General features: G+C 42.1%; 4 protein-coding genes across 4 annotated transcripts in view; 2 read left to right on the top strand and 2 right to left on the bottom strand.

Annotated features, from left to right (window-relative positions):
* The window catches only part of LOC109714692, a 4809-nt gene extending 2603 nt beyond the window's left edge, over nucleotides 1-2206 (top strand). Inside the window, exons 2-5 of the mRNA XM_020239387.1 lie at nucleotides 11-316; nucleotides 421-618; nucleotides 1031-1246; nucleotides 1358-2206. Coding sequence (XP_020094976.1) covers nucleotides 11-316; nucleotides 421-618; nucleotides 1031-1246; nucleotides 1358-1609 — 972 coding nt within the window. The 3' untranslated portion in view covers nucleotides 1610-2206. The remainder of the gene's footprint in view (nucleotides 1-10; nucleotides 317-420; nucleotides 619-1030; nucleotides 1247-1357) is intronic.
* On the bottom strand, nucleotides 7189-8969 carry LOC109713808 (protein TORNADO 2). Its single transcript, XM_020238033.1, has 2 exons — nucleotides 8279-8969; nucleotides 7189-7770 (listed from the first exon to the last, which is right to left on the bottom strand). Exons 1-2 carry the CDS (start codon nucleotides 8774-8776, stop codon nucleotides 7459-7461), a joined length of 810 nt encoding a protein of 269 aa, XP_020093622.1. The 5' UTR covers nucleotides 8777-8969; the 3' UTR covers nucleotides 7189-7458.
* LOC109714691 (E3 ubiquitin-protein ligase Os04g0590900) lies at nucleotides 9327-11432 on the top strand. Its single transcript, XM_020239386.1, has 2 exons — nucleotides 9327-10317; nucleotides 10361-11432. The coding sequence occupies exons 1-2, from the start codon at nucleotides 9989-9991 to the stop codon at nucleotides 11007-11009; spliced, it is 978 nt and encodes a 325-aa protein (XP_020094975.1). The 5' UTR covers nucleotides 9327-9988; the 3' UTR covers nucleotides 11010-11432.
* The window catches only part of LOC109714690 (transcription factor bHLH96-like), a 3238-nt gene continuing 2502 nt past the window's right edge, over nucleotides 11642-12377 (bottom strand). Inside the window, exon 3 of the mRNA XM_020239385.1 lies at nucleotides 11642-12097. Within this exon, the coding sequence (XP_020094974.1) occupies nucleotides 11996-12097 (102 nt within the window). The 3' untranslated portion in view covers nucleotides 11642-11995. The remainder of the gene's footprint in view (nucleotides 12098-12377) is intronic.

Here is a 12377-nt window from a genome sequence, read left to right as displayed (position 1 = left end):
TCATCTTCAGAAACATCTGAAAAAGAAAAAGAAAAAAGAAAAAAAAAAAAAAAAGGGAGGAGGAATACACCACTACACCATAATCATCATAAATCATCGTCACTATCCACATCTCTCTCTCTCTCTCCCCCAACCCCAATCTCTCCCCCACTATCCATTGCCTCTTCCTCTTCCTCTTCCTCTTCCTCTTCTGCGCCTCTCAATACTTTTTCTTTTTCTTTTCCAATCCCAAAAGAGGGATTTTTGGAGGAAGAAACTGGCGATCGACCACGAATCCCCGTTCAAAGAGCTCAAACTCAGGAGCAGGAACGCAATGGTGAGTTGCGAGTCCCTCTTCCGCTTCCTCTCTCTGTTTCCCTTCTCTTTTGTGCAACTCGTTGCTGATGATGAGGTGTGCAATGTTGGGTTTGCGCTTTGCAGGGAGCGGCAGCGGCGGAGGAGGAGGATCAGCGGTGGCCGCCGTGGCTGAAGCCGCTGCTGGCGACGCGCTTCTTCGGGCATTGCAAGCTGCACGCCGACGCGCACAAGAACGAGTGCAATATGTACTGCCTCGACTGCATGAACGGCGCGCTCTGCTCTCTCTGCCTCGCCTACCACCGCGACCACCGCGCCATCCAGGTACCTCTACCCTTTTTTTCACCTCCCCTGTTTTCTCTTTAAATATCTCAATCAATCAATCAATCATGTGGGTTTCTCTTCTTCTCTGTTATGCTCCCTCCTCCATTTTACCTTACCCCCCTTTTTTTTTTTTTTTTTTTTTGTGAGTAATTTTCTCTGGATCCTCTGTTTTTTAAACCCTTTAATTGTTTCCCCCCATTCGGCTTTTACCATCGTCAGGAAATTGGCTTTATCGGATTTTCTGTGGGTGTTCTTGAGCAATGCACTGATTTTGTTGTCTCTCTCTCTGTGTATCTATCTAACTCTGTGTGTGTATATATATATATATATATATAGAGAGAGAAAGAGAGAGAAAGAGAGAGAAAGAGATTGTATAGATGAGTTGAATTTGATTGTATTTGTTTTGGTGCAGATAAGGAGGTCGTCGTACCACGACGTGATCAGGGTGTCGGAGATTCAGAAGGTGTTGGATATAAGCGGGGTTCAGACCTACATCATCAACAGCGCCCGCGTCGTCTTCCTCAACGAGCGCCCGCAGCCGCGCCCCGGCAAGGGCGTCACCAACACCTGCGAGGTCTGCGACCGCAGCCTCCTCGACTCCTTCCGCTTCTGCTCCCTCGGCTGCAAGGTCCCAACTTCCTCCTCTTCTTAATTATCTCAATCCAATCCGATTCATTTCATTAGTTCTCCATCGAAATGCTCACGATTACTGTTTGGTATTTTAATACCATTTGCTCAGATCGAAGGGAGCTCCAATAACAATGACTATGATGCCAAGAAGAAGAAGATGAAGAAAAAGAAGCCCGCCGCGTCGACGTCGGACTCCGACGAGTCCTACACGAGCACCAGCCGCGGGAGCGAGAAGAGCAGCGTGGTGCAGAGCTTCACTCCCTCGACCCCGCCGCCGACGTCCATCAGCTACCGCTCCGCGAAACGGCGCAAGGGGATCCCCCACCGAGCCCCCTTTGGGAGCCTCATCCTCGAGTTCTAAGCCACCACCCCCTTTATACACACACATACCTATATAGATATAGATATATATATATATATATATATATATGTATGAATGAGTAATAACATAGCTCATAAGCCACACACACTCTCTCTATCTTCCTCCCCCGCCCCCTCCCTCTCTTCGTCTGATGTTCATAACAAAAGCACTCTGAGCTGCTTTGTGTGGAGGCCGGTGCTTCGTGTTTACCCTTCAATTCCAAGTTCATGGAGAGAAGAAACAGAAGAGAAGAGAAGAGAAGAGGAGGAAAAAATAACAGGTTATGTTAAATTAGGCTTTGGAAACATAGTTATGAGATATAGTCCACTGTAATCATCATAATAATGTGAGGGAGATGTTTAGTATTACTTGTGCTGTTGTTACATATCATGAAGAATGTAGAAGCGATAAAACAGTATCAGCCTAGTATAGGAAGTTGGCACTACTTAATAACTAAGTTTTGTGATAGTTTTTTTTTCTTTTTTTTAAGCTCCTTTGTTTACTTTTTAAAAAATGTAAATATGAAGAGAGAAGGTAATAAGTTGATGTTTATATGGATGGTTGTGTAATGAAAGTAATAACTCCCTTCTGCTTTAATGGCCGTGGAATTGTGCTATCAAATTTCGTATGTAATGTTGTAACAAACTTGTCGCCTTTTTTGTGGTCCTTTCATTCACATGACTAATGAATGAGAAGTATGTTTAGATTCTGAAAAGTTATATCTATATATATATTTAGGAAATTGATTTTAGAGAAACTGTTTAAAATTAAATTTGAGTTTTTTTTTTTTTTTTCGCTCTCTGCTTTTAGTTTATTAATTTTCTAATTGGAAAGGAGCTTTTGGCAAAGTCGTAAAGAGTGAGGACGTAGTGGATGTCGACACAGGAGAAGAAGAAGAAGAAGAGGAATGGTGTCAGCTCGATAGTGGGGAAGGAACTTAGGAGCAAGAAGCGTCTCGTTCTCTAGATGAGCTATTTAATACGATATTAAAATTTAAATTGAAAAAATTTAAACTCAAATAAAATGTAACATTTAAATATACAACAATTTAAATTGAACGGTTGATTAATTTGTATTAGTAAGATTTTAGTGAAGTGGCATCCTCGATTAAGTCGCGTTGATAACAGCGAGAGAACGGAGTGGCCGATGCGTACGCGTTGTGGCATCAGGGCGGGGAGGATTAGGAGTTGTGGCGCGAACTGTTCCACTCGCTTTCGTGGGGCCCACCACTGGTCCCGTGGTTCTCGGTGCATTGCGCGCGTGTGAAATCGCCACGCGTGGCGTCCAATGGTATGTACCTACGTGGCCGCTTGTCATTGGATGGGAGGCTAGGTAAACCTGTTTCATGCCGACTTCCCTCCAAGAAACCGTTCCCTGCACCTGGTGTATCTTTCCATGTCGATCATAACACCGCGCAGTTATCGCTCCACGCAGCGGAGGCCTAAAATTCTGATTTTAACCTATTTTTAAAAATTATTTGTTATTTTTATAATATCAATATTGGTAATTATAACAATAATTAAATATCTTTGTATGGCGCATTGAGTTGTACGGATGCACCGGGTGCAGGGATGTTCGTGGTTATTTTCCAGCTGACCGGTTCTCGTCTAGCCGCCTTTATCTTGTCACGGCTTTTGACTTCGCTATTCATCGATTGACACGTGGGACCCACCCGCCGTGCGATCCACGCTGGACGGCCCTGATACGGTCGCCAAGTTGGAAAACTCGCGCACGGAACTCGCTTTACGTGGGTGCGCGATCCGGTACAAGTCTCGAAGTACAATCTCCATCTAACGGATATTACACGACGCCGCCACGTGGCGGCAGGCCATTGTCCCGATAGATGCTTGCTGTTTCGCGCGGGGTCGCTGTTCCAAGTCGCCGACCTGGCGTCGCCGTCGTTGTCGCGTTCCACTTGGGAAGCTCCAGCCAATAGGACGCGGCCGCGTGTCCCTCGCGTGACGCACAAACACCCGGGAATTCCTCACTGCATCCCGGGAATTCTTCGTTGTGGAAAAATATTCGCCTTTTAATAATATTTCTTATGACGATTCCCCCTACCCTTCACTCCCCAAAACGCCATTCCCACAATTTTTTTATTTCCTTTTTTTAAATTTTCTATTTCTTTCCCCTCAAACCAAATTTACTGCAACTAGAGTGTGCCCAAAGTTTTAATGTATCATTGAATTTTATCACTCATCTTCGGAAACAATAGTTGAAACTTTTTGTAAAACATAATTACTATTATTCTGCGCAGCACATTAAAGTATAGATATATATATATATAGTTACACCGGAAGATTACCAGAGAGCTCTCCGAACACGAACCGTTACTTACCGTAGGTATGGGTGGGCCCCAAAGCTCAACCGCCTCATCTGCCTAAGCCATGATGTCATTTGCTAGCTAACCCTCGTCTTTAATTATCAATGTAATTACCAAATTAACCGCATAACCCTAATCTTCTGCAGTGTGGGCCGCCGCTCCATCTGCTGTGGGCCGGAATTTACGACGGCCCCCGCACAACGGGTCGATGTCATTCTACGGCCGGCTTTTTTTGTCGGTTAATGCCGATGTGGATCACGGGTTAGGTTCGTGACGAACTAATTAGTACTAATCTACTAAGTAAATTTACTTAGGTAGATCTTCTTCTTTTCTTTTCTTTTTTTTGCCTAAGAATGTGACAGCAACAAGGGTCCATTAAGTGTACTTGGCCTTCCTTTATATAGTGGTAGGCCATAGTAGTTCTATATATTTAGCTCTTTTGTATTCCTTTAAAATTTCTTATGTATATTGGTATGGCAAAGCATTGAAAAGCTACTTTTTGCTCTTTATTTTGTGGCAATATGTGGGTGGGTGGAGATATGGGTTGATGAGCACCAAAACATCTAAAGGTGTCAAAAAATATATATACAAATCAAAAAAGAAAAAAAGATTAGAGAAGTAGTGACAAGTGATGAATGTCGTGCTGAAATATTGGGAGCCGAGTGATTAGGAGTGATTATGTACACCTCTCTTGTTTGTGGGGTTATTTGTATCTATCTCCGTTTAAATAATATAATAATTGGGATTTAATTGGAAGTGGAATAAGAAAAGAGAAAGCACGTGTTACTTACAAAAGTAGGATTCCTCTTACTAAGAAAAACGCGTTCACATTACAACTTGCTGCATAATTACATTGCAAAATTTAGCACGCAAATGGATGCTGTGGTGCTAAATATACATCTTTAGTCAGCTTGTACATACTGCTGCTCTAAACAGTGGGCCAAGAGGTTGACCTAAATTCAAATCCCGCTTCATGCCAGATGGTTTGTGTGCCCTGCAGCCCTGCAGGCTTTTTTCTCAAAATTCTATATATATATATATATATATATATAAGGAGAAAGTTCGGCTGTGGTACTTTTAAAAGTATTAAGTATTTGATATTTGTAAATTTTTCATTATTAGATCTATTCGTCTGACCATTTTCATTCCTTAAATTATTCTATTCCACTCACTCGATTCTTGGATACCACTATCATCGTAATTTTACAAATCTTTATCTAAAAGTCGAATGCCTACAAACACTAATTACTTCGTATTTTTAAAAGTATAGAAGTTCAATAAGAGCGAGAAAGAAATTAAGAACATGCTATTTTTCTCCTTCTTTGATTTTTTTTTAAAAAAACTTAACTAAAAATGTAAGGTAATTAGATTTCGAAAATCAGACCTCGAGAACTAACTATCGGGCCTTTTTATCTAAAAATTTTAAAGGCAATACATGAATTCTTGAATCTTGTAGAGTTGCATACATTGATACATGTGAGAAACAAGGTACGTTCACGAAGAACATATGTATTCACAACATTTATATCGGCTCTATTTGTATGTATGAATATTTTGTTTGGTGTATTTCTTTAATTTATTTAAAAAAATTGTGCGTTTGATTGATAAGTATTTTGATCAAATATTTAGAATTGGATACAAATTTCAACCTTCACGTCATATTTTTGAATAAAATAAATTATCTCATAGGTGAAATGTGCACTATCTTTTTAAATTATATACAACAAGAGTCTTGAAGGAGCAAAAATCAAACTCTTTACTGACAATAATACTATAAAATACTTATGCAGAATAAGTTATTCTTGAATTAATGGAATAACATAATGCGAGATCCAAACGGGACCTTAATTTTATGTTTATATAGACGAAATTTTGCATTGGTGTGATTATTATTCAAAAGATTGATCTTTTGAATAATATAATGTTATAGCTAATTCTACATCTCTTCGTTCATATTAGATCATGAGTTCAACTCCGAATTGAGTTAGAATATTTCTAAAAGCACTAACGGATTGGTGCTTCTAGATTTGTATCCCTTGGATGGAGGTGTTGTAAGGCTAGGATGATAGTAGCCCACTTTGGTTGAGTGGTGGTAGGTGAAATAGTATTTGATCTCAGAGTTACTAACAGTTGAGAGGTAGATCTAAGAGTTAGAAATCTAAAAACACCAATGGATCGGTACTTTTAGATGTATTATAGCTTAGTTCGTTCAACGCCCAACTTTAATATTTCACAGGTTAAATTTTTGTACTATATAATTGGTTAAATGTCTATCTCCTACATTATATATGCATATAATTAGTTTTTTTGGTACCAACTCAATTTTTTACGCAACAGTGACAAAAACGTGCAAAAAATTACTTTCACGTGGATTAAAATTAATGCATACCATAATTTCTCCGGTGTCCTTAGAGGAGACTGGTGTGTCCACCAGCACGTGCCGAGAAATGATCCCAAACTGGACTGTTTTAAATGGGATTTGGATTATATCCATTTAACTCCTATTGTTTCCATTAGCTTAGATGGTGGGCCTAACTATTGGGCCGGGCTATGTCTAGCTCTCATTTTAAACTCGAGGCCCAAATCTTGGTCTAAGCCCGAACCAACTCTGACTCGAAAAGATAATCTTAGAGAACTCAAAAGCAAAGATACCCTGAGATTCAAATATCTTATATGAAGAAACTATTTAGTGATTTAGTTGTTACGCATGCGTCGGTGATTCGAGCTTTGCCGTAAGCTTAAATTTGGAGCTTCGTGCCCCAAAACTTGAGCTACTATGTATAGATTGTGCCAGCATAGTTTGTTATACAAGTGATTAACTAGACCGCACTCTAATTAACCTCGTCCAAGGCTCCTCTTGGGATTGCGAGAAAACTGGGGCGCATAGGGTCAAAATACTACAAAACATATTTCATTTATTCTCGTACGTGACATCACAGTGAGTCAGTTATGATATATTTTCTAAAATTTCATTGAAAAATAAATAAGTTTATTGTTATATATTTTTGTTCTAATTCTACTGAGTCTAGCCCGAGAAAGTTAGCCTAGCCTAATTCTCATAAATGTTCCATTTAACGTTGTCTTATATATTGAGCTCGAATGACAATGTACACTGCACAAATTGGAACACATGACCTAGTCAGAATCTTTTTGCTTTTTGTTCTTATTACTTGTTAAGCCAAGCTGATAATTTTTCATTTTTAATATAAAACAATTTATTCTCTGTAGAATAGAAAACCACTGGAATAAAAAATTATGACAAAACCACAAAAATAAATTGAGATAACAAAAAATATATAGCTATCTCAAGCCTTTAACTTTCCACCTCAACTTTCCTCTTTACAGCAGCACCGTCTCTGATCACAACTTCACTACTTTAATTAGCATCTTCTTCAACATTATCCCCACGTACTCCACCACAAATTAACCACTGCGTACGTACGCTTACAGAATAAAACACCCCCTAATTAATTAGTCATTTAACATCATGCAACAAATTTACGCGCACTAGTGCTAGATGGAACTGCTACGTATATCCCTGCTTGTACCGTCGGAAGATGTCGTCGGTCTTGGCAGCGCGGAAGGCGTAGCAGCCCATGGCGTAGACGGTGATGAGCGCAATGAGGGCGGCCACGAGGAGGAGGTCGGCGCGGCGCCACTCGCGCCGCAGGTTGGCGAGCAGGCCGGCCTTGCAGGAGGAGCAGGAGTAGCACAGCTGCATCTGGTCGTTGCTCCACAGCACGCAGTCGACGTCGGAAGCCGTGTCGATCGGGCTGATCCAGTACGTCGGGTTCACGAACGTGTAGCCGCAGCGCGTTGGCGGCTTGCAGCATCCGGACTGATCATAAAAGAAAGAGAAAAAAAAATTGAAATAAAAAAATGATGCAAATGCGCGAAATTGTTCTACACTGACTGAGTCACAATCTTTTCTTTACGTAAAAATTGAATGATTTATGATGTTTTAAGATGTGCACATGCATTTGGTGCATGGGCCGTGGGCCTCTCAAACTCAAGCAAGCCTTTTGGGCTCACTACAATGATATATAAGCACAACATTATGAAAAGTAAAATGCACTAAATTAAATTAGTTATGATGACCAATTATATTAATTCATGATTAGATTTTTCCTAGAAAAAAAAACAAAAATTAGAGATCTTCATTGTATGTATGTATAACATCTTAAAATGTTTTTTTTTTTTTTTTTTGTTTTAATCAAATGAGACCACCAAAGCCAACTAACGTCACAAAGCATACGGAGAAAATTAAAAAAGCATGCATTCATGACAAGGTCAGCAAGTGAATATCAAATATGCATGTATTAAAGCAAGAGCAATATATTATTTACTTGTAAAGGACTAAGCTCGGCATTGAAGAAATCCTGCGCCAAATTATACGTCTGGTTGAGCTCCGAGCACGTCGAGGTCGAGCTCAAACACGCCTTGATCCGATTCCACCTCTCCGTCCCCTCCACCTGCCGCCGCAGCCAACCGGAGTAGTCGTCGAGCTCATACTCCAAGAACATCCGGCTTGGCGCCAGGTGCGCGCCGCCGCCGCTAGTCACGACAAAGATGAATACGACAAGACCCGCGAGAGCGAGGATGAGCATGACCATGGCCGCGAGGTAGAAGAGGAGGAGCCCCGGAATGCGCCAGAATGCGCCCACGAAGCCCGCGAGGGCCACGACGAGGACGACGATGCCGAGGACGATGATGGGCCATTGGATGAGCTTCACGCAGGCGTTGTCAGCCTGCGTGGAGAGCCAGACCCCGGCGGCGATGACGGGGACGGAGAGGAGCACCGCCGCGAAGTTAATAGCGGCAATGATGGTGTTGCTGAGGGCCATGAACTACGTGAAGAAGAAGAAGAAGAAGAAGAAGAAGCAGCAGCAGCTAGAGATAATCAATATCAAAGTCCTAAGCTGTTCCCTTTTTTCTTTTTCTTTTTTTACCACGGGGAGGACAAGTGGAGAAGCTAATTTAAGTGTAGGGGATTCTTTTGCTTTTTGATGAGCTGTTTTGGTCGATCTCATGTGGTAACTTGACGGAATTTGATTCTTTTCTTAAAGGTGATTGTGTGTGAATTGTTGCTCTTTTTATATATAATTCCTTTCACATTAGAGGCATTGGAGAATGAATCTTTCTATTTCCACAATGGTGTATTTATGCGGTGACATACTCACACGAGCAGCTAAAAATCCTAACAGTAATTGCGTGTATCATACTAATTTTTTCTAACTTTTTTTTTATGCTCGTAAATTAAGCAAGAAAGTCGCTTCAGTAATTTGGCTGATAATTAATAAGGACATACTATATGTGCTCTTTAATTAGCGTTGGCATTTGGTAATCAAAAAGCATGAAACATTATCCATGTCCCCAAACTATTCTCTTTTTGACTAGGGGAAGTCCTTGTGGAGTTGCTCATCAAAGCTGTGACCAATACTGGGAGTAGAGAACACTTTGTTGCTAGTCACCAATTAAACCTCAAAAGTGATAATCCAATTAGAGGAGAAAGATCGAATTTATTAGTCCCCATGAGGTGGAGAGTAGCTTTTTTTCATCACTTTTTTTGTGGAAAAAATGAAAAGCATCTATTCTAATCTCTCTCTCTCTCTCTCTCTCTCTCTCTCTCTCTCTACTCCCTAATGCTTTTTAATCCACCTACAATGATAGTGCATCAATGTTCTCGGAACCTCATCTCTTTCTCCTCCACGAGAAGAAAAGGAGAGGCAAGTAGAAGCTGAAAAAAGCAGAGGAGATGATTTTCTTTTTCTTTTTAAAAGCAAAACCAACCATTTATCCTTCTAAAAAGTAGAATTATGGGTCTTTTAATATACTATAAAACGTTTGTTTGTGATCAGTTACTGATGCGTTCATACAAGTAAATTTTAAAAGTTTCACATTACTGTATATATGGGTATATTTAACTATTTATAGGAATCCCAAAAGCATTTTCCATTCCTAATTAACTACTTTTTCTTTGGTTCCTCGAACAACAACTGGTTGATGATACGTTTCCCCACCCTCATTCACCATCTTCTTCCTCTGCTTGTTCATCCATGGCTTCTTCTTCTTCCTCAACTCACCAAAAAGGGGTCTCCTACGAGCCAACCAAGGATTGCTCCATGGGCCTCTGCAGCGTCTACTGCCCCCAGTGGTGCTACCTCCTCCTTCCCCCTCCTCCTCCTCCTCCCTATCCACCTCGACCACACCTCGACCTTCTCCTCCCCAGCGACCCTTCCTCGTCCTCCTCCTTTTCTCCCCTCGTCATCGCCATTATCGGCGTCCTCGCGAGCTCCGTCCTCCTCCTCGCCTACTACGCCCTCGTCTCCGACCGCTGCGGCGCCGCGGCCCTCCTCCGCCGCCTCCTCCTCCCTCCTCCGCCCCCGCACCACCCACTCCTCCTCCCCGGCGCCGGCGCCGCCGCCGCCGCCGCCGCCGCGCTCCTCCGCCCCCGCCGACTCCGAGGCACGGCGCGCGTCGGCGGCGACGCCCTCGAGAGGGATCGACGAAGCCCTGATCGGCAGGATCAGGGTGTGCAGCTACAAGAAGGCCGGGGAGGGGTCGGAGCAATGCTCGGTGTGCCTCAGCGAGTTCCAGGAGGAGGAGCGCCTCCGCCTCCTCCCCGCCTGCGGCCACGCGTTCCACGTGCAGTGCATCGACGCGTGGCTCAAATCCCACTCCAACTGCCCCCTCTGCCGAGCCACCATCCTCGTCCCCGAGGACGAGCGCAGCGGAGAAGACAAAGAAGAAGAAGAAGATCAAGAAGAAGAAGAAGGCGGAGAGGAGGTCGTGGCGGTGGTTGAGGGGGCGGAGGAGCTCGAGTTCGTCGGCGAAGAAGAAGAAGAAGAAGAAGAGGCCACGTCGGCGGGAAATAGTAATGGCGAGGGATCTCATCATCTTAAGCTCGATGGTGCGAGATCGACGGCGCGGCCGGAGACGCAGCATCGCGGGGCGGTGTCGATCGCCGACGTGCTGAGGATGAGCATGGACGATGACATCTCAGCTGCCAATCACAGTGGCTTGTTGGCTACCGGAATCAGCTCGTCCGGAGGGCGTGTGGGCCGGGGAGAACACTAATTAATGAGTACGTAGCAGCAGGAATTTAACTTCTTCTTCTTTTTTTTTTTCTTTTTTTTTTTAACTAGTAAGAGTGTTTTAAGTATGAGCAAAATTCAGTTACAATGTAGGTATCTGTTACTGTATTTTTTTTTTTCTTTTTTTTAAGATGTAAACTTTTAAAATCTCAGCATCTATATTCATGAGGTATTGATTTGGAGGGAGAACAAAAAAAGAAAAAAAAAAGGAAAAAAAGAAAAGCTCGTACTGATTGCTATGTCTGCTATCTGTGATTGCACCACTGCCAGAGTGCCAGGTGCGGGACCACGAGTTAATCAAATGGGCCAACCAGCTCTATGGGGCCGTTTGTGGGCCCCAATTCACTTGGGCCGATGTTCATGTATCTTTTACTATCAAATTTTTAGTCTTCTGATTAATTTCTTTGATCATTTCTAACCATTAGATTAAATATTATAATTCAATGGAAACTACTCAATTCTAAGGGACTGATATCATTGTAACCTTACAATTTTTTATTAAGGGTTGAAAATTTGGTAGTAAAAAAAGTCAAACACTATCAATATTATTTCAGTCTAACTCTCTCTCTCTCTCTCTATATATATATATATATTCTTAGCAAGCTAACCAAAGAATGAAGAGTACTCAAATAAGGCCACATCAAATTATAATACTCATTACAGAAAGCTAACTTCAACACAACTAACCTAGTAATGCTACAAAAACAACCTTGTTATTGCATGACGGCGATTATGGGCCATCATAAGGCCTGCAAAATATCGAGAACTGGACCTAGCTCGTGCATCCACGACCGAGCAAACTATACAATGGGGGCCTATTATATAGATAAGATAAGATAAGATAAGATAAGATAAGATAAGCTACACATAAGGATTAACAAGTTGAATTGAGGACAAGACGAAGGCATGATTAAAGAGGATGTCATGGTTCGGTTAATTAGATCTCAATCAGTTTACTATGACTCCGTCTTATTGCCCGATCGAAGCCATCTCAGCATCAATCAACGAGATGATGTGGTGAACCGCTGCGGCAATGTCGTCTACCGTTGTCAAACTGCATCCTTCTTCCACCTGCAATCGTGCGTTTGTCACATTTTTAGAGTATGAATGGAGAGTTTCTGAGCTGATGCTGTAATTGCAAATGAACGTACACATTGCATCGATCTCTTCAGAATATAATTGCAATTAGTACCCGGCCACAAGTATAGGAGCATACTGTTGTTATACACTGATATTGGTTGAGCTACGTACATTTTTTTTCTTTCTGAGAGGTTGGTTAAGCTACATGTTGATCCTGTAGCAGTAGCAGCACATGACCTTACATGTCACATCATGTCATACAACCTACTAG

This window comes from Ananas comosus, linkage group 8, assembly GCF_001540865.1.
Source record: "Ananas comosus cultivar F153 linkage group 8, ASM154086v1, whole genome shotgun sequence".
NCBI lineage: Eukaryota > Viridiplantae > Streptophyta > Magnoliopsida > Poales > Bromeliaceae > Ananas > Ananas comosus.
This window is presented reverse-complemented; position numbering and strand designations above follow the sequence as displayed.